General features: G+C 40.5%; 1 protein-coding gene across 1 annotated transcript; it reads right to left on the bottom strand.

Moving 5' to 3' along the window:
* Positions 1 to 2,709: 2,709 nt before the first annotated feature.
* Positions 2,710 to 27,408, bottom strand: xkr4 (XK related 4). Its single transcript, XM_062404933.1, has 4 exons — positions 25,383 to 27,408; positions 16,087 to 16,286; positions 13,518 to 13,872; positions 2,710 to 12,028 (listed from the first exon to the last, which is right to left on the bottom strand). Exons 1-4 carry the CDS (start codon positions 26,075 to 26,077, stop codon positions 11,428 to 11,430), a joined length of 1,851 nt encoding a protein of 616 aa, XP_062260917.1. The 5' UTR covers positions 26,078 to 27,408; the 3' UTR covers positions 2,710 to 11,427.

A 27,408-nucleotide genomic window follows, 5' to 3' on the forward strand; every position in this document is an offset into this window, starting at 1 on the left:
GACCCTGCTGTTAAGACCTTTTGTTTCATCAGAGGCACAAAGGAATCTCCAACGAATACACATCTGAGTCTTCCAAGCTGACCCCACATGTTTTCAGTCTTAAACACACAGAAATACATATCAGAATAACATTCCCATCTATAACAGTCATTCCTTGCATGAAACATAACTAAATATAAAATCTGCCATCACAATCCTCCCTTTTGAGACTATTGTCTCAAACATCTCCATAACATCTTATCATTATATTTAGAAAGAGTCCAGGATACATGAGTTTCAAGAAATCGAACATTTTGTCCAATCATGGACTTGGTTAAGGAAGTAACCACAGTCTTAACAAAAAAACAATATAACAGTTTGTAACACTTGTAAAAATCAGAATCTGTCTCAACAAATCAATAACATATTTAGCAATTATTAAAAAGAAACCATGACCCTTAACTCCCACCCATCAGGAATATGTCCTTGTTCTCTCTCTGGACAATAGATCATTTTACCTTACATTTAACAATATGCACCATATTATCGAATTGTTCATTGTGCCACACTTCATATGTGTCGAAGTTCTCCTTCAGCTGACGAACATCTTGTTTCCGAGCTTCCTGTAGATGCAAAGTTTAATTTCCTAATGTCCTTGAACTAACTCTTAGAGCCAGCTCATCTGTGTGTGTGCTCTTCACAGTGCCCCCCCATGGGACAAGCTCTCCAAACCATTCATTGTGGAGACTCCCACACTGTGGAATGCTTATCTCGCACACAATGAGTTGAATCTTGTCTGTTATCATCATGGTCGCCTACCATGAAGCTCTCCAGGCTCTATCAGTTCATCAGGAAAGTTAAACATAAGCTCTATTTGCTCTGACCATAGATGCTCAGGAATATGTATTATTCCTCCTGCCAAAGTAACACATTTAACATGTTGGTGGCAAGATGATGATAAAAGCATCCGTAGTAGGGAAACCATTTTTCCCTGAACTGCTCCTCAGTCGTCCAAATCATCTGTCGTTGTTCCCCTGTCTGTGCGGTTGTGACAGCAGTGACCCTCTTCAATGTGTTTTCCTCACATTGCAACACCCATCAATTGAAGGCTCACACACTGGCACAAAGCACTATCCGTCCTGTAGAATCCACCCGTGGCTATCGAAATCCTCCTGCGTTGGCCCGCATGTCTCCAGGTTGCCCTCTCAGCAACCTTCACTTGTCATCCGTCTGGTGAGAGGCATTTGGCTTGCACTCGTTCCATCGACGCCCTCTTCCAATCTTTTCTCCTCACGTCCTTCAGTACAATCCAGTCTCCTGGTTCCTTCGCATGCAGCTCCCTTTCCATGGATTTCCAATAGATGCTCCTTCATCTGCCTGTGGATTTTTAAGAGTACAGGGAACAAGTTCACAACATATCTATCAGTTCGTTTTTCAATGTACTGTTAAGTTTTAATTTTACTGCCATCTCTCTCTCCTGTACCATCCCTGGCGGGATGTGGCACGATTTTGCCTTGTGTTGATACCCCGATACTCACCAGCATCCTTAATGCTGCGCTTACAAATTGGGTACAATTATCAGTGGACATCCTTTTAGACTCTCCCATCATGGATAAGTTCTCCCGAGCAGTGACTCCTTCACTGCTGAAGAATCCTGTTTAGATGTTGGGAAACTTCTGCTTGCATAGAAAACATTTCAATGAAAATAAAAAAGTATTTATTCATTTCCCTAACTTACTTAATTTTTATCTTTATCAAATCTCTTTATGAATGATCAAGTTGTTTATTTGGAGGTGGATGTTCACCTTGTGGAATCCAGATTGTTTTACCTTTTCATTTTGTAACTCAAGTCACACAACTCTTCTAAAAAGTTAAAAAGTTTTAGTGAATATTATTAAGTGTGTATTGTCTGTACAGTCAATATACCTATATCTAATTTCATTTCATATGTAACTCCTCCCTTTTGACACTTAGACACCAGTCTTGTGTCAATCCAACCTAATGAAGAAACATATTCAAAATGAAACTATCAAAATCATCTTTATGACCCACATTTAAACTAATCAACAACCAAATAAACTCCCGTTAATCAAAACTACTTAATTCCTAAATGTATTAAGTCTAAATTCTAAAAAATTTAAGTTCCTATGTAACTTTGCTTACAGCTCCTATAAGCCATATTAAATGTCAATATTCAAATCTTCAAACCGTAATTCATGTTCTCGGCCAACTGCATACTGCTTGCAAAACACAAATACCACAGTCAAGCAAAAACAATGGTGTTAAAGTTAAGTTCATGAATGTCTATTCCGCCCCCCATCACATGCAAAACCCCATGCAACCCTGCAACCAGTGTAAATCTTGACACTCTCGTCTCTAGCATATTTGCATCTCTTTGGTCAATGCATATAATGTGAAGGGGGTTGATTTTCCTCTGTGTCCCACAGTCGTAACCCACTTTGTTATCACACTGCGGAAACCTTTGAAGCTGAAACAGTCACAAAACACTTCACGTTTACATTTATCAGCTTGATTACCATTTAAATCCTAATTCAGGAGAAAAGCTTTAGTTTAGTCTAAAACCTCTTCTACTGATGTAGCTAAGAGTTTCCTAGTTAAACACTTTCTATCTATAATAGTAATGTCTATCATCTAAAAAACAATACTGTATCCTAGCTGAACCACCTAGCTGTTGAAAAGTGATCATTTTTTCTCAAGCAATAACATTGTTACAGCATATGACACTAGTAAAGTCTTATTTCAAAGTAACACATATACTCACCTTGTTCCAGTGTTGAGAATTTCAAGAACTCCTCTCACTCCTCTCTTTTTCTTTGTCAGCTGTAAATTCTCAGACTGGTCTCATCAAATTTTACAGGTTACTTGTACAGACACTCGTAATCAAACCAGCAACACTTGTGTAACGTTTATTGTAACCTTATACCTTCAACCAATCTAAAAAAAAAAAAAAAAAACACTCCCCTAAGAGACAATGAGAAAAAATACCCTTAGTGCATCCTAATACCTTTAGAGAAATATCATTCAAATCTCTACACACACACTTCTCTTCAGTTATACGCCTCCAGGTACTAAATACTTGAGAATGCTATTACTATTTTATGAAAATAGTTATAATTATCATGAAACTCGACGTCAGAGCTCAATCTTAAAGTTGTGTTTAAATTAATAAACACTCCATATATCTATATCCATTTCGTTTGACTCAGTTGAGCTTTGTTTTTTTTTTGCAGTGGTTCCAAACCCTGACTTTGTTAAACCCAGTTAACTTGTTGTTTTTTTTTTTTTTTGCAGTGGTTCCAAACCCTGACTTTGTTAAACCCAGTTAACTTGTTTTTTTTGCAGTGGTTCCAAACCCTGACTTTGTTAACCCAGTTAACTTTTATTGGTTCCAAACCTTGAAGCTTCTTGGATTCTACACCGGTTTCCAAAACCTTGCCATGTAAGCACGTCTGCTCCTCACTTTGACAAATGAGTGAATCTCTTAACCCTTATAAACCCAGTTTATTTTTCGAAATCAGAATTTTACTCACCAGAAAGAAACTGTTTGCTTGTCGTGCTCGGTCCGCATAGATCACTTCAGTGAGAGGGCATCCCTTCTCTTCAGCATCCAGTCCTCACGTCTCCAAACTGTTTAGGGAGGTTGAGGTAAGAGTCTTTTAGACTCTTTTGTGCACTATTTACCTTCAGCTTTGAGATCCAGAACGTCCTCTCACATGAGTGATCCTGCCGACAACGCCAAATGTAATGGCACATTTTATTACATTTCACAGCAAAGACAATTATCAATTCTGGTTCATACAATTCTACCTAGCTGCAGCTAGGGACCAGAGCACCCTGTCACTTAGTCAGACTGGGGTCAATGGCACAGAACAATGGAATCACATTTGATTTATACTAAATAAGTCCCTCCTTTCAAAGAGGTAGAATGTTTATCCAATCAGCTCTCTGCGTGTTGTCTTCAGGCTTAGATTTGGTCACCTCCAATCTGAATGAAGGACCCCTTCGAAGGTCTCACTACACATCAACATCAGGCATCTGCTTAGACTCCAAGTGTTAAAACCTGTTTTCCCAGAGACCCCTGTCTCTGACTGTAACACCTATGCACTCTATCGCAGACAGTAGGATGGACCCTGCTGTTAAGACCTTTTGTTTCATCAGAGGCACAAAGGAATCTCCAACGAATACACATCTGAGTCTTCCAAGCTGACCCCACATGTTTTCAGTCTTAAACACACAGAAATACATATCAGAATAACATTCCCATCTATAACAGTCATTCCTTGCATGAAACATAACTAAATATAAAATCTGCCATCACAAAGTCTAGACCCAGAAGTAGGGGTTCCTGAGAGAATCACTGATCCATCCTGCCTAGTTTAGCTGGTGTCCTTCCTGGATCTTTGCTGTGGCAGTCATCCCATTTTGAGTATACATTTAATGAATGCACTGAATGCACTTCTGCCGCTTTTCTTGATCCCCTAAAATTTGATTGTGTCCACACTCAGATCTTTTGGGGCAGATTTAGAGACATTCTTTCTGTTGAGACACATTGTTGGATTACATAAAGAACAAATGAACAAACTGGAGGCCAGAAAAATGACCACAGTGTACTTTATTAAATGAATTTTGGTAGCTTGTGTTGCATTAGATTCAAATAAAAATTTAAAAAAATCCCATATATACAAAAAAAAATATTTTGATCAGGTTTATCACTCTTGATTTATTTTTACATTAAAATGTACTTTTTCTCTATTGAACTCATCACACAATGCAACTCACTTTAAAGACCATTATTTGTTTTGAACATTTGTATCTTTTTTAATACACCACGTACACCACATTTATGATTTTTTTTATAGTCATAGTTACAGCCATTGTGGTGGCATGAAACTTCTAAAACCCTTCACAGTCAGAACTCAAAAGGAGAGGAATGTTCTTTTTTTAACATGTAAATTTTGCATAAATTTATTTACAGGTGAGCTTTTATGTTGATCAGTTCATTATCTGTGGTGCTCCATGTTCAACCAACTCTCTAAACAGACATCTGTACAGAATGATTATACAAGTGTGACTGGAATCTTGCTATTATTCACCTGCTGGATACTGTGCTTGTACTAAGGCTGAATGGTATCATCGAAACTGTGGCTGCTGCACACATCTCCACCATCCACAGGAAATACAATCCTTCTCTCTTGATCGACAGCAGTAGCAGAGCTTTCCAGTCTTCTCTTTGTGATTAACTAGGCCCAGACCCACATCAGAGCTTTGATCCATTACAGCTGGTGAAAACAGATAGAGTCCTAGGGCTCACATAGAGCAAGCACATGACTGCTGCGTGACAAAAAAACAACCATTCCATAAATGATCCATATGATGGTTTTCTGATCTTCTTAAACTTGGGCCATTAAAAATGTTTGGCTGAGGTAGGCTGAAAACTGTGATTGGGGGGATATAAGTTAAATTTTCATTAGAGAAGAAGAGGTGCAGCATTTAGTAAATTATCCCTAACTTGCTTCCCAGTTTCACTCAGTTGTTTTGGATGTGGCACTGACTTTGGATCATGACGGCAATTCAAATCTTGATTAAGACCATGTGTATGGCTTTTACAATATTAACATATATTATCATATACCTAATGTTTGTAGAATATATCTGGTGTTGGGCTAACTTCCTACATTAACTTAATTTCAGTACAATGATCCAAAACATTTTTTTAAGGTGTGAATTTGTGGATGACTTTTAATATGACTGCAGTACGAAGAAATATAAGTTGGTTAAAAACATAAAGTAAGGTGGGAAATGTAGTTGTTTTCCTACTGTGAGTGGTAAACAGAGGGAACAGCAGGATGGGAGATATTCTGAGAGAGTTGTATGCTGGTAGGATGGACAATGACTGAGTCCTAGTACAAGCACAGAAACAGCTGTTGACACGTTATGCTATTGAATAGTTAAAGAAGAAAAACACACACGCACACTCTCTCTCTCTCTCTCGCTCTCTCTCTCTTACTCGCTTCCTCTCTGATAACCAAGCTGTGCTTTCAGTACAGCCTAAACTGTTTTTGTGATGAGGCCGAAAAAATGATAAAAATAGAAATATACTCTCTTTAAGGCAAACAAAACCTAGAAAGCAGCTTACAAGAGTTATGACCAGAGTTAGGATAGGATTCAGAACAGTACCAAATTTTTTAGCTTATGAGTGCCTGGTATAAAGAAGCTGAAGACAGACCAAACTCCTCTTTCCGCTGTGGTTCTTTCAGTAAGTAATACGTTTGTAACAAATATTAAATCCAATGGCCAGATGCATTAAAAATATGTATGGAAGTATACTGCTGCCATGGTTGGGTAGGATGTATAATGTACTAATATTTTCAAAAATATAAAAATGACTGCCATAATGAAAATAAATAGATGATTTAAGACTAATTAATGGGATGGAAATTACCCTTGTCATGATCATCTGCAGATTATTAAAAAAGTGTTTTACTCAACTACAAATAAAAATGGGAGTTGCATGTTGAATCTGGTGAAATTGAATATAAGCTGTCCATTTCTAAATAAATGACAGTTATCTTTGTGTGTCAATGCTGTGTTCTGGGGTATGGTCGATGTAATTTAATGGAATTTTCCATTTAATTTTGGGGATTTAGTCTTATTGAGTTTTCTTGGGTCAATAGTGTCATCTGTGTTACCGGAGAAAATATATTGCTGATGAAAGGGAGGAGGGTTCTGTCCATTAAAGCAAACTGAGGTAGCTTTATGTTCAGTATCAGTTCACAATATGGTGATGAATTAACAAAGGCTACAATGGATTTGGGAGACACTGTAAATAAACTTTCATAAAAGGCATTGATGTCCATTTAAATAATATAAGGCTGCATCTACACAGATCAGGTTATAGACAAGAGGTTTTAATATTCCCATCTTCCCATAGACTGTGATGATTTTATCCAGTTACTCCTGCATTTTAGCCCATCTTTAAAAAACATTGATCAAGTGAAATTCTGTGATTGGTTAAAATACTGCTTATAACTAAATGGATATGAGAACCTCTGCGCTTATTCCATGGCCGACCTCTAATATACCCTGGTATTAGTCTTGGGTTCTAGGCCTCCTGTCATTTCAAGGATAAACAGAAAATCAGGTCAACTGTAATTGTATATTAAATTAATTCAAAATGAGCATAAGAGAAATGTACATGCGGAAAAAGTTGGGGGGAAATAAGGCAGAAGGTAAGTAGTAGGGTTGAACATGAGCTCCTGCAGTAGTGTTCAAAATGCAGTCTCACGCAATTCTAACAGTATTGTGCCATCCTGAAACCTGTGCTTTTCCTACTACAGCAAAACAAAGCAGACAAAAACCCATGTATCCACAATGCAACCTGACCACTAACAGTTCATTCAAATGTGGAAATTTGAAGTTTGCCTTCAAGTAAACCAAAAAGTTAAACTTAAGTAAAAGGCATGAATAGTGCTGTTGTTAATTCAGCCATCAACCACAAAGTCCTTAAATATGTTAAGCCCATGTACACTTATACAAACAACCAATTCAACATTTGGGTGGTGGCAGCACGTAAAATAAATAAGCCTGAACGTAATTTGCTCAAGTTTTGTGACTCATGATTCCATATCAAAACTGTTTAAACTGAAAGAATAAGACACTCAAACGCATGATAATATAAACTGAGACGTTGAGCAGCTTAATGAACCATATAATGTGCTGCCTACGCTTCATTTTTAGGCTTACATGATATCTTTGTGACCATTTTCTGATCCATGTTGTCCTTGAGTTTTGGATGTACTTTACTAACAGACCCCATTGGTTTCCAATCATTTTGATACAGTATGAAACAGGAAGCAATGCAGTTTAGGAGAAGACTAAAAAAGGTCTGCTCTGCATTAACAATAATTATGCTATTTTCACAATAATGAATTTCTATTTTATTTTTTTGAGATGGAGTTGCAAAAGTACACTAGAATGTTATTAATACAAAGCAGCAAGGTTTGCAAAATGATTGGATGTAAAGTAATTGTGACATAGATAGGTTTAAGTGATGTGCACACACAGGTAGGAGGTAGAATGACCCAAAATTAGTGAGAGCTTTTCACAGCTCTGTTTTTGATGAAGTCTTTGGATAGTTCTACACTGAAACTACAGGAATAAACAGAAAGTTTAAGGTCCAACAGCTCCACTGTGACTGTGTCTTTGAGGCTGATTAATGAATATTCTTTGTTGACATGTTTTTACAGTTTCATTTCTCAGACAAAAACGGTCTAACTCTGAAAGGGCCGTTTATCATTGAATCATCAAGAGTTAAGAAAACATTTGTAGAAAAATCTACGACCATGACAATAATTGATAATAACCTTCTGACCTGCTATCAGAGCAGTTTTGTCCCTCACACAGTAATAATGGAAAACTCAAAATCTCATGAATACTAAATCAACTGAAACATACAAATGTGCTGGTGTGGTCTTTAAAAGTATATCTGGTAGAAAACAACCGATTTGCTCTTCAGTACAAAAATCTCCAAATCATTTAAGATACTCCATTTTTCCTTATGCCAGCACCAACGCAACATATTTATTATAAAAACTACATTTCTATTTGATGGATGAACCACAACTAAAACCTGGAATATGCTTATCCTTTTTAGGGCACTGGATCATTAGAGCACATCCTACCTCTTCTCCCTGTGGTCTGTGTGCTACATAAGGTATATTTTAAATTGCCTGTTTTTTGGAACCAAAATATTAAATGATGAATTTATTTAATATAATTTCAATCACATAGACAGAAATATAAGACCGTGTGTTAAGATGAGAGCTGTAAGCCTGAGGCTGTTTGGTGAAGCAGGATGAGAAGGTTGACAGTCTTGTGACATGATTCTCCCACTGACTTGTTTTGTGCTTTTCTCTCCTCTTGCCATCCTTAGAAAAAAGAGCATTGCACTTGTGACATAACAAAAAACAAAAGACATATCTGGGACTTTAATTTGTGCAGACATTTCAAATTCTAAAACACACTGTTACCATCTGAATTGCATTGCCTTGATGATATAGTCACGGATTGCCTCTGGCTTCCCAGCATTCCCTGAAATCGAGCAGTTAGGTGTGAAAGTAGGGAATAGGGTGTATGGTGCAGTTCTCGATTCAGAATCAGATACTCTGATTTAGATCACCTAGGATGTTCAAGGGTTTGGTTTTCATACATGCACAGCGTGCACCAGGTCAATATGACTAGTAGCATCAGTGGGCCCTGGGCTTGGACATTAAGGACAGTAAAGTATGGGCATCCTCCTCAGAGAAATGATTTTGGCAACTCCCGGATCCTTGCTTGAATGCCACCAGTCATTCGGAAATGTTCCAATATTTTCTGAACCATGAAAATGTATCTTTCAAAACTAATGGGGAGGACCCAATCTTTGGTCCCACACAATCACCAAACAAATACTTACATTTTCAGCACCACCACTGATTCAATGGGCTGTAAACAAATGTCAGTATGTCATAATTTAATTCCACCACTTTGTCTCATGGCGTCACTTGCAGGGCATCTGGCTTTTAGTGTTGTGTCATCATCAAGTGTCACATGCCATGATGTGATCAATACTTCCATACCATGGGTGTTCTGATGTAGCCCAGACATTACGTTCACTAAAGTGTTCATTGACTTTGTAAACATTATGGGAAGAATGTTGAAGCCAGAATCAAACTTAGAGGGACAGCTGATTAAGACAAGTTGATTAATATTCCTATTGTAATGACACTCATTAAGAGTACTTTATAAATACTTGCCCTCATCTCTCTTTCCAATATTGGTATCCAAATCTAGTGTTATAATGTCATGGCTCCTACAAAGAATTAGCTTGAAAGGCTCTTTGTGAGAAAAAGAAGAAAAGTGACAAAAAACAGAAAGAGGTGTGCTGTGTGATTTACATATCTTCTGGCTACCAGTTACAGCCTCACTACGAAACTGTCTAGAGTTCATCCCTCACCCCTCCAGGACCATAAGATATGGTATGACGGTCCAGAGTTAAGCTTTCATGGCACCACTTTACTAGCTATTGTCTCTCTAGCCAGTGGACACTACCAGCACCTTGCTGTGTGACGTTCTGTGGCTTAGTGTGTATGTTAAAATCTGAATCAACTGTGGAAAAAAGAGGAGCCACTTCCCCAGAAGGTGACGTGTTAATCAAAGAAACAAAAACAACCCTCACAAACCACATGTCAGGGTGAACCTTCACTGATCAGCCACAGGTCCCCCTGATCTGAGGCTCTTTCAACTAGACACACATTAAATACAGAATCACATTGGTTTCAGTACCATTTACACCATCTCGATAAATGTTGCATGTTGTATCGCTGCTGTAAAGCCTGGTGGTTGATTTAGTTTGGCTGGGATGGTTTCTTGTCTTTGATCTCGTTTCTCCTCAATTGTTGACTCTTTTCCAGTTCATTCCCTCTTGTCATCTCTTTTTCATTGCTCCCTGGCACTTTGCTCATTTCTTCTGCAGTATATCTGGATTATCCACAGACAAGTAAAAATCAGTTTCATCGCACAGCCAGGATTATGTGGCTCCACTTATGCAGTAACTGAGTTAAGCTGCCAGGAAGATTTTTTTTCTTGGCATTGTGTGAGAAAACCCACGAGCCTGTGTCTGTCCAACTTTCACTTATTCTTTCTCACTCCCTGTCCTTCTGACCGACCAGCTCTGGTGGATGTTATCCAGACAGACCACACTGACTATAGTATAAGTGCTACTTCGACCACCATCTTCCAGCTGTTCGCTTTCCATCTGACCTGCTTCCAGTGTAGATCAAACCTATCCAAGAGGAATGAAATATCAGGGCCAGAGGGACACATTTTGGAATACCCAGCCAGCTCTAAGATGTTCCAGATCCTCAGAAGCTGGAAGACATTTCCAATGAATCTTTTTGGCACTAGGACAGGAGTAGTAAGCATAACTGTGTAGATACTGATGGAAATACCTACGCAGATGCAGCCGCTATGGGAGCACACAATCACAACTTCCAGAGAGGACACCAACATGTTAAGACAGATATGACAGTTTTCTACTGATGATGAATGAGGGACTGATCCTTTCCTCATTGCATTAGAGACACTGATGTGTAATTCAGATGCCATTAACAGGAATATGTGATGACTTCAAGCCCATGTGGATGGACATGAACACATGTTTATTTTATCCCTAACTTTTCCAAACTTAACTAAACAGTGCATTTGCGTCTTGTAGGTTTTTCACAAAGTGAAATACTCCAGGTTGGGTGCTGATGCCGAAGAATGGGGAAATCGGGGATGAAAAGTGACATTGTTGGTAGTAACAAAGATTTATTGCCACATTTTCTGCTGCTCTAAATGTGATATGTGATGCTGCACCCCTGTACGGGTTCTCAGAGCAGGATTCAGCTATAAAGTGGTCTCGTATTCCAACCTCTCCTGCACCAGAGCATCATCTTTGTACTGCAGCCGTGGAGGAGTCAGGGAGCAGTTTATGGCCAGGATTGCCTTTCGTATACTGCGGTCAAGGACATGACGCTCCCAAGCTGGGTAATGGTTTCTACAAAGGTCGATCTTAATGACGGTCTCGTCAAGGCGTGGAGCACGTGATGATGGAGTGGATGGCACTCTGGGTCGGACCTGAAACACCGGCATGCAGCCATCCCGCTCAGAATGCTTCCCCATGTCACGCTCCAAAGTTGTGGCAGCAGCTCTGTTGGAGCGCAATGAGTTGGTGGCACCTTCTGATGGTATTGTGGAGAATTGAGCAGTGGGGTCCAGGTCAAGGCCCTGGCCACTTGGCGAACGTCCAAAATGTGGCCCATTTGGATGGAAAAAGGCATAGTACATGAGCATAAAAACCACTCCAGTGAGGAAACTGCTGAAGATGACGCATAATGCTGGCACTGCAAAGGCGTCAGTGTTGTAAGGAGACCGGTACAGATACCACAGTGCACTTAGAGCAGCATTCTCCACCAAGATCACCAGGTAATAGATGAAAAGACGATACCTGCACAAAGACAAGATAAAAAGAAATTCAATCAAACTGTTGTATAGGTAAGTGTGTGGTTGGAGAAGCATTTGTTTTATTTTGACATCTGGCCGTAGACATGGCTGTTGTGGTCAGATGGTTCATGAGTCAGACACCAGCCAAATTCGTATAGTAGGGGATGATTGTGCATGTCCTTGGTAATCTCTTGATTTGTCTATTGGGGTATTTATCAAAATATTTAAAATATACCATCCAAGAGTCAAAATATGTACCCTTTCCATTTTGGACAGTCCATGAAAACAACGTGAAAGTGAAAAAGTATGGTGATGTCCCCAGAGGTTTGAACAAAATGGTTACATTGACAACACATTTATCAAAACATCTATGCTCCCACAGGAACACATCCACAACCTGTTATTCACCCACTCTGAAGTCAAGAGGTCCATCAGCAGGTCTGTTTTTTTGTTGTGGGCTATGATGAACATTTTGCAACATATTGCATCCGATACTTTGCAATCTCAAAATCTTACCCTAATTCAAAGCTAGAATTTAAAACCCTTTTTTAGCACATTTTCACAACCCAAAATAAATTATACGATTGCTTCTTGGGCAGGGCAGTCGGAAGAGGGATTTTGGCTGGTCGAACTCGAGCAGAGCAGACCGTGGCTTTCCGATGTTTTGTCTCAGTTGATGTGACGTTGGAAAATTCTAGGATGATCACATCCTTCTCTGAGTACTCCGGTTTCAGATCAGTGATGCTCAAGGTTTTATATTTTCAGTAAAAACATTTAAAGTAGCTTTGCGAAAAGTATAAGACAGTAAACTCATAGCAAAACAGTTGAATAAGTGGCATCCAGCTGACTAGACGAATATAAATTGCTTAATATATTAAAGGGATAGTGCACCAAAAACTGAAAATGTTGGAGTTTCAGGAGTAAACGGTGTAGCAGCCGAGTCCAAAATGATTGAAGACATTAGTGACTTGTCCTCATACGAGTGTCCGCCAGCCCAAATTCGACTCAAAACAAGGTCATATCAACTATGTTTTAAGGCTGAAAGTCCACCAGAACTGGCTATAGCAGACTTAGCATTCCCGACGGTCCCTAAAAGCACCTTGTCCGAAGATATCAGTGTACATTTAAGCTTAGAATCTGGTGTAAACGACCTTGTTTCGAGTCGCATATGGACGTCAGTGCTTGAGGACACTTGGTTGACACCACACAAGCATTATGGCTTTATGTTGTGTTTTTTTCTATTGTTTTATAATGTCTGAATTAGAAGTTTACGCCTAAGAGGAGTGGGTGAAGTGTTTTGTGGACTCAACCACTTCACCCACTCCTCCATCAGCATAGTGCAGAGTAGATAATGAGTGAAATGTCATCTTATCAGCTGCCCTTGATACATTGCAGAGTAGCAAAGACCGTTAATGAAATGAAAGAATATAGTTTTGAACATGAAGGCACTAAAACAGATTTTTCTTCAGGACTAAATCACATTGAATGCTTACCTTGTCCTTCCCTCCTTCACGTTAAACCAAGAGAAGATGTAGATTATGCCCACCACCATGTCAAACACAATCTCCTCCCACTTGCTGATGCAGAAGTCTGTCTCACAGTGGACAATCCAGAAGGTCATGATGCACCAGTGCAGGACAATAAAGATGCCAAAGTAGAGTTGAAACACGGATGCAAACAGGGCAAAGGTGATGACCCTGGCTGCAATGGTGAAAAAGTGCCAGCAGAACTGGATGATGACAGCCAGGTAGCTGATTGGCTTCTTGTCATCGCGAGAATCTCGCAGAGCCTTCTGGTAGGAGGCAAGGGCCCAGGCCAGTGAGACAAGGGATGCTGCTGCTGTCATACCTGCAAAAGACAGACACACAGACACACAACTTAGAGACAATACAGGGACACTATGGGCCTGATCTACTGAAGGTTTGTGCATTTAAAAACGTGTGCAAACTTGATTTCACCAGCTAAAAATGATGCAGGCTGATCTACTAATAGTGCGCACTGAGGTATGAGTACAGAATAACATGCGCTCTTCATTTAGTATGTTTGCCTCAATGAATATGCATTAATGGGCGTTTCTACCCGAAAGCGTAAAGATATTGGGAGGAGTAGATGAAAATACTTTAAAAAGCCTGAGAATAATTGCCGTGATTGGGACTACGTCTGTATTCAATATGTTTGAAAGGTAGGTCTAATCGTCCCAGCGTTAGATGGCTGCAGTTATTGTGGTGAGGAGATGGCATGAAGACAGAGAGAACAGTTTTTTTAGAAAGTAAACAGCACCTGCTGCTGAATATTGGTCAGAGGCATTTCTTCCAACGACCCCCACCTGTTTATTTGCCGAGGTTTTATAATTAGCTATTTATTCTTTTGTTCTTCTTCCTAAATCCTACCATTTTCTCTTATTTTCATCGGCTTTTCTTTATGTTTTACCCACAGTATTTACTTTCTCGCAGAAACTCTCCCATATAGCGTTTCTTTGAGTTATATTATATTATTTGCTGTAGCTCAACAACATGTTTGTTTGCCTCTTCCACAAACACTTTTAATTCCATGGCATTAGATTTCGCTTTGCGCTTGCGGGCACTCTACTCAACTTAAATGCTCTATGGCGGAAACCAGTAACACACAAACACACTCATATAAATACTACTGCCTCTACCATATTTGCACTTTTTATCACTTATTTAATTATTTTTAGTAGATCACCCACAAAACGCCCACCAACCAAACTTGCAATCTGAAATAATGCAAACACAATTAAGGACTTTCTTTGGGATCTTAGTAGATCAGGCCCTATGTATTTATATGCAGGACACAGGCAAATGAGAAGATGAACATTTCTGTGTGTGTGTATTACACAGACTGGTAAAGAATGTTATAACCCTAGACTATCACCAACACTAGAGGAAATATGTTGGGCAAGAGCATTTTTGAACAGTTGGGATGTGAATTTTCCTTCACTAAATAGGTAGCTTTTCACCTCAGTGAGCCGTTGAATCGTAGATTAAAAGTCTTTAATAGGCCCCAAACTCACTACAGCAGAACAAGGCCCCTATATTTTTATCTAAGTCAGATTTTTTTCTTAAATGTAGAGAGATTTTGACCCATTTTAGAGGACTATGTCAGTGTTTCTTATCAGAGTTGGAGAAGTGCAACATGTTTTTTTAACATGCTTGCATACATCCCCACTGAAAGTTGAAAACCCAATCTGTTAATAACATTCAATTTTTCTCGAAAGTAGTAAAATACCTCTGATTACAGACATTTGCAGATGGGGTCAGATGTTTTCAATTCAACTCAAAGTAAGAATCACTCTCTTTTTATTAATGAAGAATGTGCCATTTATATTTACATAGAGGTTTTACATGATCAAGTTTCCATAGTAGCTCAGAATGGACAAATCAAACACATCATGAGATGACCTCTCATGATTTTATGTTATTTCCTTTACATCCTTGAAATGGCAATGTTGAGAGTGTGAGGAGGATTTAGTTGGTTGCAACCTTACTTTACCCAAGATTCCACCTAATCCTACACACGTTCCTGTGAATTCACAAGTGGTTTAAGTGCCAAATAGACTCTTTTATATCACATCACTTTCTGCTCTTGTTGTAAACAGCAATAAAGTTTGGTTCACTTTTTCAAGTGAAGTCTCTCCTTATTGAAATATTTGTAAGTGCAATATCACTACTGACTAAGAATTATTTTAAGTTGATCAGGAGGTCATGGACCAATATAAAAAGTAAAAATACAGATCAAATAAATGTTTCCCAAAGATGCTTTCATCCTTTCAGTTTTTTTAGATCATACTGATAAATGTGTCAGATTTTTCGATATGTTTGAGTTTAATAAAGGGTTTTAGTTCTGTAATGTTTTAAAAAAGGGATGAAATGTAATGATTGACAGCTGAGAATGCATGTATTGGCATGACCTTGAGTTCGCGGCTCCAGTCCCAATCAAAAAATGCACAGACTAAAAGAGCAAGATGGTGGTGCCCATGTGGAGAATAATTTGGTGTGTGTTTGTTTATGTGTGTGTGTTAGTGTGTGTGGTATTAATTACCTTGCACAGCCTGGAGCTTGTGTGTCTGTATGATAATGCACAGCTGCAGCACCAATTGTGGAGCACTCTCCAGGAAGGTGGCCAGTAGGTGCAGCATGCTCACATCTGCAAACTCGTAGACCATCCTCCAATAGTAACGCCAGCGCTCTGTCTCAGCACTCTGACGACTTCGAACACCCAGGTAGATGGTGTGGAGATACCTGAAAGGGTGACAAACTACCATGCTTCAACCAGAACTGAAAAAGCATTGCCTTTCACACACTCACACACACAAACCAACACACTTTTGTACTTCTATCTTAGTGAGCACATTTATAGGCGTTATGCCTTTGGCAGCCCCTTACATAATGCTTAAACCTAACCCTTACCCTAAATCCAACCTTAACCTAATTTTGACACTAACCCTAAAACCAAGTCTTAACCCTCAAACAAAGCTGAGTGAGGACCAGCCAAATAACCTATGGTCTATACACAGGCATACCGAGCATCTATATGCAGCACTTCCTCTATGAGAAGGGGCAATTCTAGGGCTCAGTATCTTGCCCAAGGAAACTTTGGCATGCAGAATGGGGCAGACTGGGATCAAATTTCAAGTAGAGAGGAGGACCACTGTTGGGGTAGACTCCCCAGTGGGTTGTAAATACTTGGGCCCTGCTAGGCCAAGCTGAAACCAGTTTGGCCAGTTTACAGTCTTAATTCACACCTTCCTCAAACAGCCTGGAGCCAACGGTGAGGACAAAGGATTAAAACTTTTGGAGGGAAAACATTCTCCAGCAGGCCTGAGAATCTCCCCCTGGTGATTGGAAAATATCCTGAAGAGCCTTCAGGACCCCCGCTGAGTTCCAAGCCCCGCCCACTAAGGTCGGTATCCTGACATTCTCATTGGCTGAGAGCCAACTGAACCCTGTGACCAGTTCCGGAGGAAGCAGGACCTCTCAGGTAGAACAACACCACTGAGACATCAATAATCGCTGCCATTTTCCCTGCTCTGAAGACGTCAACAGACCCCTCCGGGTCTTTCCAGATGATTTAGTTGCTAAAGGGGGCAACCAGAGTTATTTTCTTTCATTTCTTTCATTTTCTTTTATCTTAAGTTTGATCTTACTTTGATAGAGACTATTTTTGTTTTAACTTGAAAAGGCCGTGTACAGGAACTTGCTCGCTGGCCGAGCTCAGAGACTTTCTTTTCCAAATCCACAGCGGCGTTACCGCTGCTCATCCCTGCAGAAGAGACGAAGCCGAATTCCGTTCCAAGAGCAAGAGAATTCGCTCTATTCGGCCCAGCGCTGACCTCCGTTGCAACCACGAGACCCACCGGAGCACCGCTTAAGAGGCCAGGACACTGATTTGTTTTCCAGGAATCCGCCCGTTCGCACGCATCCTGAGGTTTAACGACAGATTCACTGGACTTCCGGGAAATCCGCGCCCCACGCGCAAGCAACACCGCGGAGGTCACAGTAAGAGGCTTTATTGTCTGGGCAGAGACTAGTTTAAATACTTAGCGTGTCATTTGTTTGATTGTATGTTTGTTGGTAGATCGCTTATCTATTTTTAGCCGTGCTACACGGCGGGCCGAGACGTCACATCCGGTTCCTTTGTTTACTGTGTTTTTGATAAGCACGCGGTACAGAGCCGGCGCTTCCTTTTTGCGTGTTACCGTCAGAGATATTGTGCGGAGATTTACATCTGTTAAAAGATAAATCTCACGTAACTGGACTGCCTGCTTTGCTAGTAGTTGTCTCTGACGATGTTTCCTGATCTCTCTCTATCTCTCCCTCTCTCTCTCTCTTTTCTCCTAAACCTGTTTATACACACATCCGATCTGTATTTAGAATACAGTTCAGGTAACATAGTTAAATCTATATTCAGAGAGGCTGAACACATCTGCAAGCCATGCGGCCGAATGCCAAAGCAAAGACAAAGAATTCTCTTTGTCTGAAAATCCCTTTGTGTAATTCATGTGACAACCACCAGTGTGAGCTCCGGCCACATGGTGTCATTAACATAGACTCCATTTTGAATAACGCAAGTTAAACCACCATTTTGAGTCTATTATTGCCACGCCTCCTCTCTCACTCTCCTCCCATTCTGGCTCTAAATTCATAACGGCTCTGCCATCTTGTTTTGTAGTCAATTCGCCATTTTGAGAGTTTTTAGGCCTTGATTCCACGAATCATGATCGGCCGCCATCTTAGATGTGACGTGACTGCGTCATCGCCACGCCCCCCTTCTTTTTCTCTCTCTCTCTCTCTCACACACACTCACACACACACCCACACAGACACAGAGACACATTGATAGACATGGACAGATACACACACACAGATACACATAGATGAATACATGTGTTTTCTAAATTGTGATAAGCTGCTGCTGTTATCTTTGAAATATGGGAGTTTGTTAAAATGATGAATCATTAAATAACACTAACTGTATTTCACATGCACACACATAGACACACACACACACAGAGAGACCCTTTGACACAGACACACACACCGGTTTTACATGTATTTTCTGAATTGTGATAAGTGCTGCGGCTGTGTTTATCTTTGAAATATCGGAGCTTGTTAAAATGATGAATCATTGAATAACATTCAATAACTTTATTTCCCCTTTTTAATAAATGCTTTTGTAATTAAAGTATCTGTAGTCTGTGATTATTTGTGCATATGTATGTGATTGCAGCTGGATTATGATTGCCTGTGCTCGAACTTAAAACCCTTCCTTGTTTATTATATAATCATTAATACTAAATATTGAGATTATTAATATAACTTATATCATTGAGACTGATATTTTATAGATTGACTCGTTGGTTCCTGTAACCAGGGTGGTGCCCCGCGACAATAAGCAATGATTACAGATTTGTATTATTCTTAATTGACAATTTTATTGTTTTCATTAATTATTTTAACTATTATTAATGGATAACCGTATCATTTCTAATTAAATGTGTTACTGTTCTTAATTAATAGCTTTATCATTTTTGATTATTTTTAATAAATAATTGTTATTTTAATAATCATATTTCATGATTATTAATAATTAGCCAACAACAATTCTACTCCTACTATTGCACAACACCTCTCTACTGCCTCAGCCAGAGTTTTGTCTAAAAACACTGAGGACAGTCCCAAAAATACAACTTCATAGTCGAAGTTAGTGTTTCGGCCCAGCCCTGTTTGGTGGGCACAGGTTGTCTCTGAGAGGCTGTGAGCTAAGATGGCGCCAACATTTACTAAGCTTGGTTTCGGATAACTCAAGATTTAGATGTCCGACAACTAAAATCTTTCAACTGGTTGGTTAAAAACGATCAAAAATGTGTCTTAGAAAGTGGATAAAAACTCAACTTGACTTCTCTGATGGACAAACACAATACATGACACTTGCACAAAGGGGATCTGAAGCCTTGTTGTTTTCAGAAATTTTAAAATGGTAACGTTACATACTTGTACCTTTATTTACAGTTTTTTTGCTTGCAAGCTAACTTCAAATGAGAGTAGAGCAAACTCAAAGATTTTGGATAGACCATGAGTTGCAGTTTACCTTCCCAACCCTCCCAAGTTTAAAAAATCATTTAACAACAAGTGAGATCAGAAGTGTGCTCTGTTGTACCCAAGGATGTCAAAGTGTACTGACATATCCTGAATTGAACTTCTACATCACTACAGCAAAGTGATAAGTTAAGGCACAGGAGGCTTGAAACATTTTCAGCCTAACGCTGAAGCTACCATTAACCACCACATCTAACGACACTGAGAACATTTTCAAACTGAGTTCACACAAAATCTGGACAATCATCAAACTTGTTCAATGCGTACACGTCTCTCAAATCCTGACATGCAGATCTAGAATAGCTCAAAATCGTTTCCTGCTTACAAAACTGCAAAAATAGGACACGTAACTATCAAGGGCGAGAAAATATTTTCTTTTTTTGCAGAGACACAAAAATAGAATCAATCAATCAATCAAATTGAATTTGTGAATATGGGCTATACAAATTAAATTTGATTGATTGATTGATTCTATTTTCGTGTGACAAATTCAATTTGATTGATTCATCTCATAGGGCTTTAACAGGGTGTGACATCCTCTGTCCTTAACCCTCAGCAAGAGTAAGGAAAAACTACTAAAACCCTTTTAACAGGGTAAAAATACGTAGAAACCTCAGAGAGAGCCACATGTAAGGGATCCCTCTCCCAGGACGGACAGAAGTGCAATAGATGCCACGTGCAGGAAAACATCATCAAGATTAAAGTCTTCAAGATTAAAGATTAAAGTCTCTAGCAGCATTTGATGAGGGTAAGCATCCCGAAGGACAACCCCAACATGACATGCCAAGCAGTCCCGCTGCAATCACAGTCCATGGTCAGCAACCAGCAGGACCACGATCCAGCAACCAGACCAGAACGCCACTCCTCTCTGCTCTGTATAAATTCTATACACCAGTTTCACCATTCAGTTTCATCAGAAAAGGCTGGATTGCAACATGGACATTGCTTGAGCAGCACATACACCCAGCCCCTGGCAATCAAGCTCCAACTGCACCTTTACAGACCTCAGGCAAGAGCTCATTTAATTAGGCAAATTCATTTTTACTTTTCTGTGGCCTACATTTGATTTGCACGTCTCATTTCCATTCTCTTTCCTCTCTATCTGTGAAAGATCACCAACACAGGGTAGTCATTTAGCAGCATTCTAATGGACCATGAAATGAAGTTCATTTTGAAAATTAAATCTGGGCTTAAAGCATTAACGCTGGAGCCTTTTCGTGGTCATATTGACCTGACATATCTCTCCCTGTGTGTGTGTGTGTGTGTGTGTGTTGGCGAAGATCTTTCTAAGTCTACCATCTAAGACTCATTCATGCTCATATCCACAAAAAACTGAAGTCAGGTCTTTCAAATTCATTTTCTGAGAGATAAATTTCTAAATCTATGTCTCAGATTTAGGCCCATGTAATGTTGGTGATAGTGAAAGAACATCAGCCATTGCAGCGATGTGGCTAAAATATATACGTATATATATATATATATATATGTATACTGTATATAGTTATATGTGTGTACATGAATGAGCTAAGTGAAAACATTATAATGTCTAACTAGCGTTATGAATCAGTGACATGTAAATATAATCTGTATAATAAAATGTTGACATATTAAATGGTTTTGTATTTATATAGCGCTTTTCTCGTCTTTATGACCACTCAAAGCGCTTTCCAGTACAGTTTTACATTCACCCATTCATACAGTGCATCTATTCGCTGCACTTTGTTATTCTATGGGGGGCAATTCAGGGTTCAGCATCTTGCCCAAGGACACTTCGGCATGCAGATGGGTCAGAGTGGGGATCGAACTGCCGACCTTCTGGTTGGAGGACAACCACTCTACCCCTCACATATTAGCTGTATCAATATCTGTGTGTAGACAACAACTGACTGAAATCAAAGAAAGTATAATGCAATCATTTTTAAACAATATGTACTGAGGGATTATAAATAAGTTCTTTCATAAAAAACAAATGCTTTTTTCAAATGCCAAATGTTAAATACATAAAAGAAAGCTTTTTTTAATATGGATCTTTTAAAAAGAGTTTAGAATTTTTTTAAAGGTTTCCATTTCTTATGTTATCGTTTGTTGTTTCACACACCTATCATCTCTACCTGCCTAGTTTGCCTAGTTCATAAAACATGATTTTACATCACATGTTTTGGAAGACGCAGACAAAAGCCCAAGATCGGAGGCTAATCAGCATTCAATTATTAGAAGCCAATTACTATATGTGAACTCTTCAAAGACTTGACTAGAGGGCGTCATTGACACGTCAAGAATTCAAGTGGATTTCTAGCTGGCTAGAAATCAAGATGAGTCTCCAATAACTACAACCAATCAGAATGCAGACTGGGATGAGAGTGATGAAATCTAGGGGTGAGGTGCCTCCTAATTTTTTGACACTACATAAGTTTGTACTTGGTAAATATACAAGCAATAACCATGCTTGTGAGGGACATGATAAAACAAATTCAGTGTAGCTTACAATTAGGGTATTGGGCTCACGTTGGGTTTGGACAGAAAAAGCAGAATGCCTATTATGTCCGAAAAAAATTCGGTCTTCAGTCTTTGACTTCCACTGAACTTTGTCACCTCTCATCAAGCTTGTCATAGAAGAGCAGGAGGATCACTTCAACTGTTCTGTGTTTTTGTGATCAGACATAGTTTAACTAGGCATACTAATCGGGGGTTTCTCCGGGTGAAATACTGTTGGGTTTTTATCAGTCAGTCGTGTAGTATGACCTCAAACCCTCAAGACTCCTGATGAGAGCTTGGCTTTACACATACAGTCATACACCGACTCCGGTTAAAAACGGGTTGAAATTCTCTCTCTCTCTCTCTCTCTCTCTCTCTCTCTCTCTCTCACACACACACACACACACACACACACAAGAGGTTGTGGGGAAATTAATGGAGAAGGCTAGAGGAGAACATTTTGACACAAAGTTCTGCAATTGGGCTGCGACCCAGTCCAGTTATTTGAAATTGCCTCATTAATTCCTCTGATGGTTATTCTTTTTCACTGACCCCCCCCCAGTCCCCCTCCTCCTCCCTCCCTTCTACCAAGCCACTTTGTCAACTACTTTACAAAAAAGTTAGATGACATACGCTCCTCATTTTCTAATCCTCCTTCTATAACTACAATTCCATCAATTTCATCGTCTTCACCTTTGCTTTCCTCTTTCACCCCCCTGTCTCCCAATCAAGTTCTGACCTTGATAACCTATGCCGGCCCTACCACCTGCCCCCTTGACCCCATCCCTTCTCACATTCTCCAGTAAATTATCTCCTGAAGAAACCCACCCTTGACCTGTGTGAAGTAAATAACTACAGACCTGTCTCTCCTCTTCCCTTTGTTTAGAAAAAACTCTCGAGCGCTATCTTTAATCAACTCTCCTCCCATCTTATCCACAATGAGCTTCTTGACCCTCACCAGTCTGGCACTAGACTGCCCTCCTTGCTGTCTCTGAGCAGCATCACGCTGCTAGAGCAGCCTCTCTCTCCTCTGTCCTTATCCTTCTAGACCTCTCTGCTGCATTTGACAAAGTGAACCACCAGATCCTTATTTCCTCCCTTCAGGACCTGGGTTTGTCAGGCTCAGCTCTCTCCCTGCTCTCTTCCTACCTCAATGAACGCACTTATCGGGAAACTTGGAGAGGATCTGTGTCTAAACCTTGTCCTCTCACTACTGGGGTCCTTCAGGGTTCTGTCCTGGGTCCTCTCCTCTTCTCTCTGTACAACAACTGTCTCTCGGCTCTGTCATTCACTCACATGGTTTTTCCTACCATTGCTATGCTGATGACACCCTACTGATCCTGTCTTTTCCCTGATTTGAAACACAGGTGGCACCATGAATCTCTGCCTGTCTGACTGACTCTCAGCAGATGTCTGCACACCACCTAAAAATTAACCTTGACAAGACTGAACTACTTTTCTTTCCAGGGAAAGACTCTCCCACCCAAACATGACTATTAACTTTGACAACTCTGTGTTAACCCCGACTCAGACGGATAGGAACCTGGGTGTGACACTCGATAGCCAACTCTCCCTTACTGCCAACATTACTATAACAACACGTTCCTGTAGATTCATGATGTACAACATCCGGAGAATACGCCCCCTTTTCACTCAGAAGGCGGTGCAGGTTCTGGTCCAGGCTCTGGTCATCTCACGCCTAGACTACTTTGTAGTTTTGCTTTATTTTTAAGAAATTGTACTTTCTTGATTCTTGTTGTCCTGGGTCTGTAATCTTGGGGTTGAATGCACTTGTTGTAAGTGGCTTTGGATAAAAGCGTCAGGTAAATGAAATTAAATGGATTTGGACTGTTCAATGAAACATTGAATAATCCAAATCCCACAAATATTCATTTAACAATGATATTAAAGACAGGAAAGCAAAAAATCCTTACACTGTAGGAGCTACCACTAGTTTGAAATGACCTATACGATTAGTCAATAATCAACAAATATTGGTGAATAATTTTCTACACTAATCAGTTATTTTTTTAATGAAACAATAATGTAGGTTTGCACCATCAACAATCTTGCCCATAAGGAATAATTTCTGATGAATGTCACAAACAATACATTGTAATCTTAAAATGAACAGTAATCTACTCTCACAAAAGAGAACCTCATGTGTTCTGATCTCACATTTCTGCCCCATGGTAGAGCCATCTCATCATGCATTATCTCAGATCCACAAATGTGGTTAAACTTTTGAATCCTGAAATAAGCACAAACTAGAATGAATAAGCTGAAAGACAGCTATTACACACTACACTGACTTGAGGTCCCAGTATAGGACTACAGTATATGCAGTATATGCAATCCAGGACAGGTCAAGCAGAGAGTGATACTTTGTCCAGGCATAAAGCTCAAATGAGGACTGTTAGATTATTTGCTCTGGGTTCATGGTATACTAAAGTAAAGAAACAGGGGATATCTTCGACCACTGGTGCAACTCAGGATAGGTCAACAATAGTATGACTGCAGGCTTCAACTTTGACTCTGGGCAAGTGTTTGTTTAACTGCCCTTATTAAGATATGTTTATTCATACCAAACACATGCACAGACATGCACAACACACCCATGCAATGGCAGGCAAATTCAACCTCTGCATTTAACCCATCTGTGTGCAGGACACACAGAGCAGTGAGCGACCATGTACGGCGCTCGGGGAGCAGATTTTGGGGGAGTAAGGCGCCTTGCTCAGGGGCACTAGACAGGGTAGGGAGACTCTTGGATTTTTGGACAGATCAATCCAGGTTCGTCTTTTGTTGTCTCTCCGTGGAGTTGAACCAGAGAGGAACCAGAGACCTTCTCTGCCCATAGTCCAAGTTTCTGCCACTAGACCACCACCAGTCATCATCAGTTACTGATGATTCCCATCCATGACTTCATCCAGACGAGGTGGACAGTGATACTTCACAACAGATTTTAGTTGTGTTCTTTCACAACAGAATAGAAGTGACTCGAAAGTCCCCCACAATAACATATGTATTGGCCCTGTGTGTTAATGGGGAACACGCTAAAGATGGGAGCTGGGAGCCATGCTGTAGGACTTGGCATCATTCAGAGGCCATGCTGGTACCAACAGCTATCAGAGCAGTCCTCTTCACATCCATTCATTTACTTATTACACTTACAAACCCGCACACGCACACGCACAAACAAACACCAAGACACACACCATCATCGTTACATCATCGTTACCCCTATCGAGGCCTCCATCCTACCTCCATATCTGGCCCAGCTGGAGGATGTGGATGAGAGACTGGCCGAACCAGACGCAGAAGGAGTAGTATGCCGACCGTTTCCTGCTCCTGCTGCCCGCCGCCGTGCTCGCGGTGCTGTTGGTCATGGTGTTCTTGCTGACGGTCGACGCCTGTCTCTGCGGTGTGGCCGGGTGGTGTGGAGCAGTTATGTCGCCGTGTGAGGCCGAGCCACTCAGCAGCTTGTTCCCGTCCATGAGGGAGCAATCGCCGGCGGATTCTGAGCCGTCCTCGGTGCTGAAATCGTGGATAAACCATCTGAAGCTAAAGAGCTGCACCGAGAAAGAGCCCAGCACAACGAAGAAGAGCGTCAGGCCGAACCACCAGTACTCGCGGCGGAGGTAGTAGTCGACCGACAGCCACACGTCAGTGCCCACATCGGCCAGATACACAGCCACTGCGGCTACGATCCATAAGCAATCCCACACCGTGTACTTCTGCTGTTCCTTGCCCAGGCGAGGGAACGTCGAGTTTGTGCCTCCGCCACCGCAGCACCGCGACTCCCCGTTGGCGAATTCATCGTAACCGGTGCCTGCAGGGACGGACTGGCCTCCCGGGTGGAGTCCCTGCACCGAGCCGGAATGCTCCGAATTCTGCAGGGGGGTGAAGGCCACGTCACTCTTCTTCATCCTCAGGACCCCGTCCGATTTAGCCGCCATTATTGGAAGCTTATACTATTACTGTATTATTTTGACTCTGGTCCTCCCCTCCTGTATTCGATACCCCTGCCTCTCGCCGTCGACACCCTTCTGCGCGTCTCTCCTCCTCCTCTCTGGGCAGGACTAGCTCCTCTACACTGCCGACTGCTCATAATACAACATACAGACAAAAAGGAAGCCCATGTCATATCACGTCTTCATTGGACTTCTTCGGTTGATGATCCACTCACATGCAGCTAACGCGTTGTTTCCTCCGGTCAATCTAATAAGCTTCTGCTTCTGCGTTCTGTCACAATTTGCCCTTGAAGAGTCCTGATGCTGAGGCTGATGCTGGTATTCGAGCTGGAAACAGGAACGAAGGAAAAGGTGGAAGGCTGCAGCCATCTGCCTCTTCCATGGCACAGACTGGAAACTATGACATCATCCTCCCATCTCTATCTGCCTTCCTCTCTCCCCTCTCTGCCTGTTTGCATCATGTTAGACACCCCCTCTAACAATCTTCTAACGAAGAAAAGATTTTGCTGTCAGTGTGCATGTTAATATCCAGCTTCCCATTTGAATCAAATAGATGAGATGAAGTGAAGCACCACACTTTTCAGCACCATGGACAGATCCTGTTACCACTTCATTTATTCCTCACAGTTGTGTTGAAACACTATGAGCATAAAACCACATTATCTTATGCATATGTGACCACATTGTTGGAAGAAAATATTTCTAAATTAACATTGTATATTGCATTAAAAAAGAAAAACAACACACCAATACCTAAAGTACACAAAAGTTTGTGCACATAGCTGATCTGGAACAGGGGATTGACTCGTCCTTAATGTTATCTGTTTTATTCTCTCCTCTCCACATGACTAAAAGTATACTCAGCTTTTAGTCTGTTGTCTAGAAATACAGTTATTTGATGATGGAGAATTTTTTCGTCAGAGTAACTGATGAAAAATTATTCAACATTTGACCCAAAAAAGTCTCCCTCTAATGCAAAATACAAGCACATACAGTTGGTTTCATAAAAAAACAAAGAAAATGTTGTTCTACTTACTGTAAACCTTATCTTCTTGTTGCTTTGTAAGGTACATTGCAGGAATTTATACTAAAAGAAAAGGGGGAAAAAACAGTTTCGGTTCAGCTATGGCTGAGGGGTACAGCTGTTGTCCTCCAACCAGAAGATCAGCAGTTCAGTCCAGAATCTCCCCAATCTCCTTACAGAAGTGTCCTTGGACAAGATGCTGAATAACCCTTCATAGAGATAAAAAGTGCTGCTAATAGATGCTTTGTATGAATATGTGTGTGAATGGCAAAACTGTACTGTAAGCACTTTG

Source organism: Platichthys flesus, chromosome 14, assembly GCF_949316205.1.
Source record: "Platichthys flesus chromosome 14, fPlaFle2.1, whole genome shotgun sequence".
Lineage (NCBI taxonomy): Eukaryota > Metazoa > Chordata > Actinopteri > Pleuronectiformes > Pleuronectidae > Platichthys > Platichthys flesus.

Coding starts and splice junctions, on each gene's coding strand:
- xkr4 (XM_062404933.1), bottom strand. CDS start 26,077: ATGGCGGCTAAATCGGACGGGGTCCTGAGGATGAAGAAGAGTGACGTG. Junction 16,287..25,382: donor CAGCTGGGCCAGATATGGAG/GTAGGATGGAGG, acceptor TCACCCTTTCAG/GTATCTCCACACCATCTACC. Junction 13,873..16,086: donor CAAGCTCCAGGCTGTGCAAG/GTAATTAATACC, acceptor TGTCTTTTGCAG/GTATGACAGCAGCAGCATCC.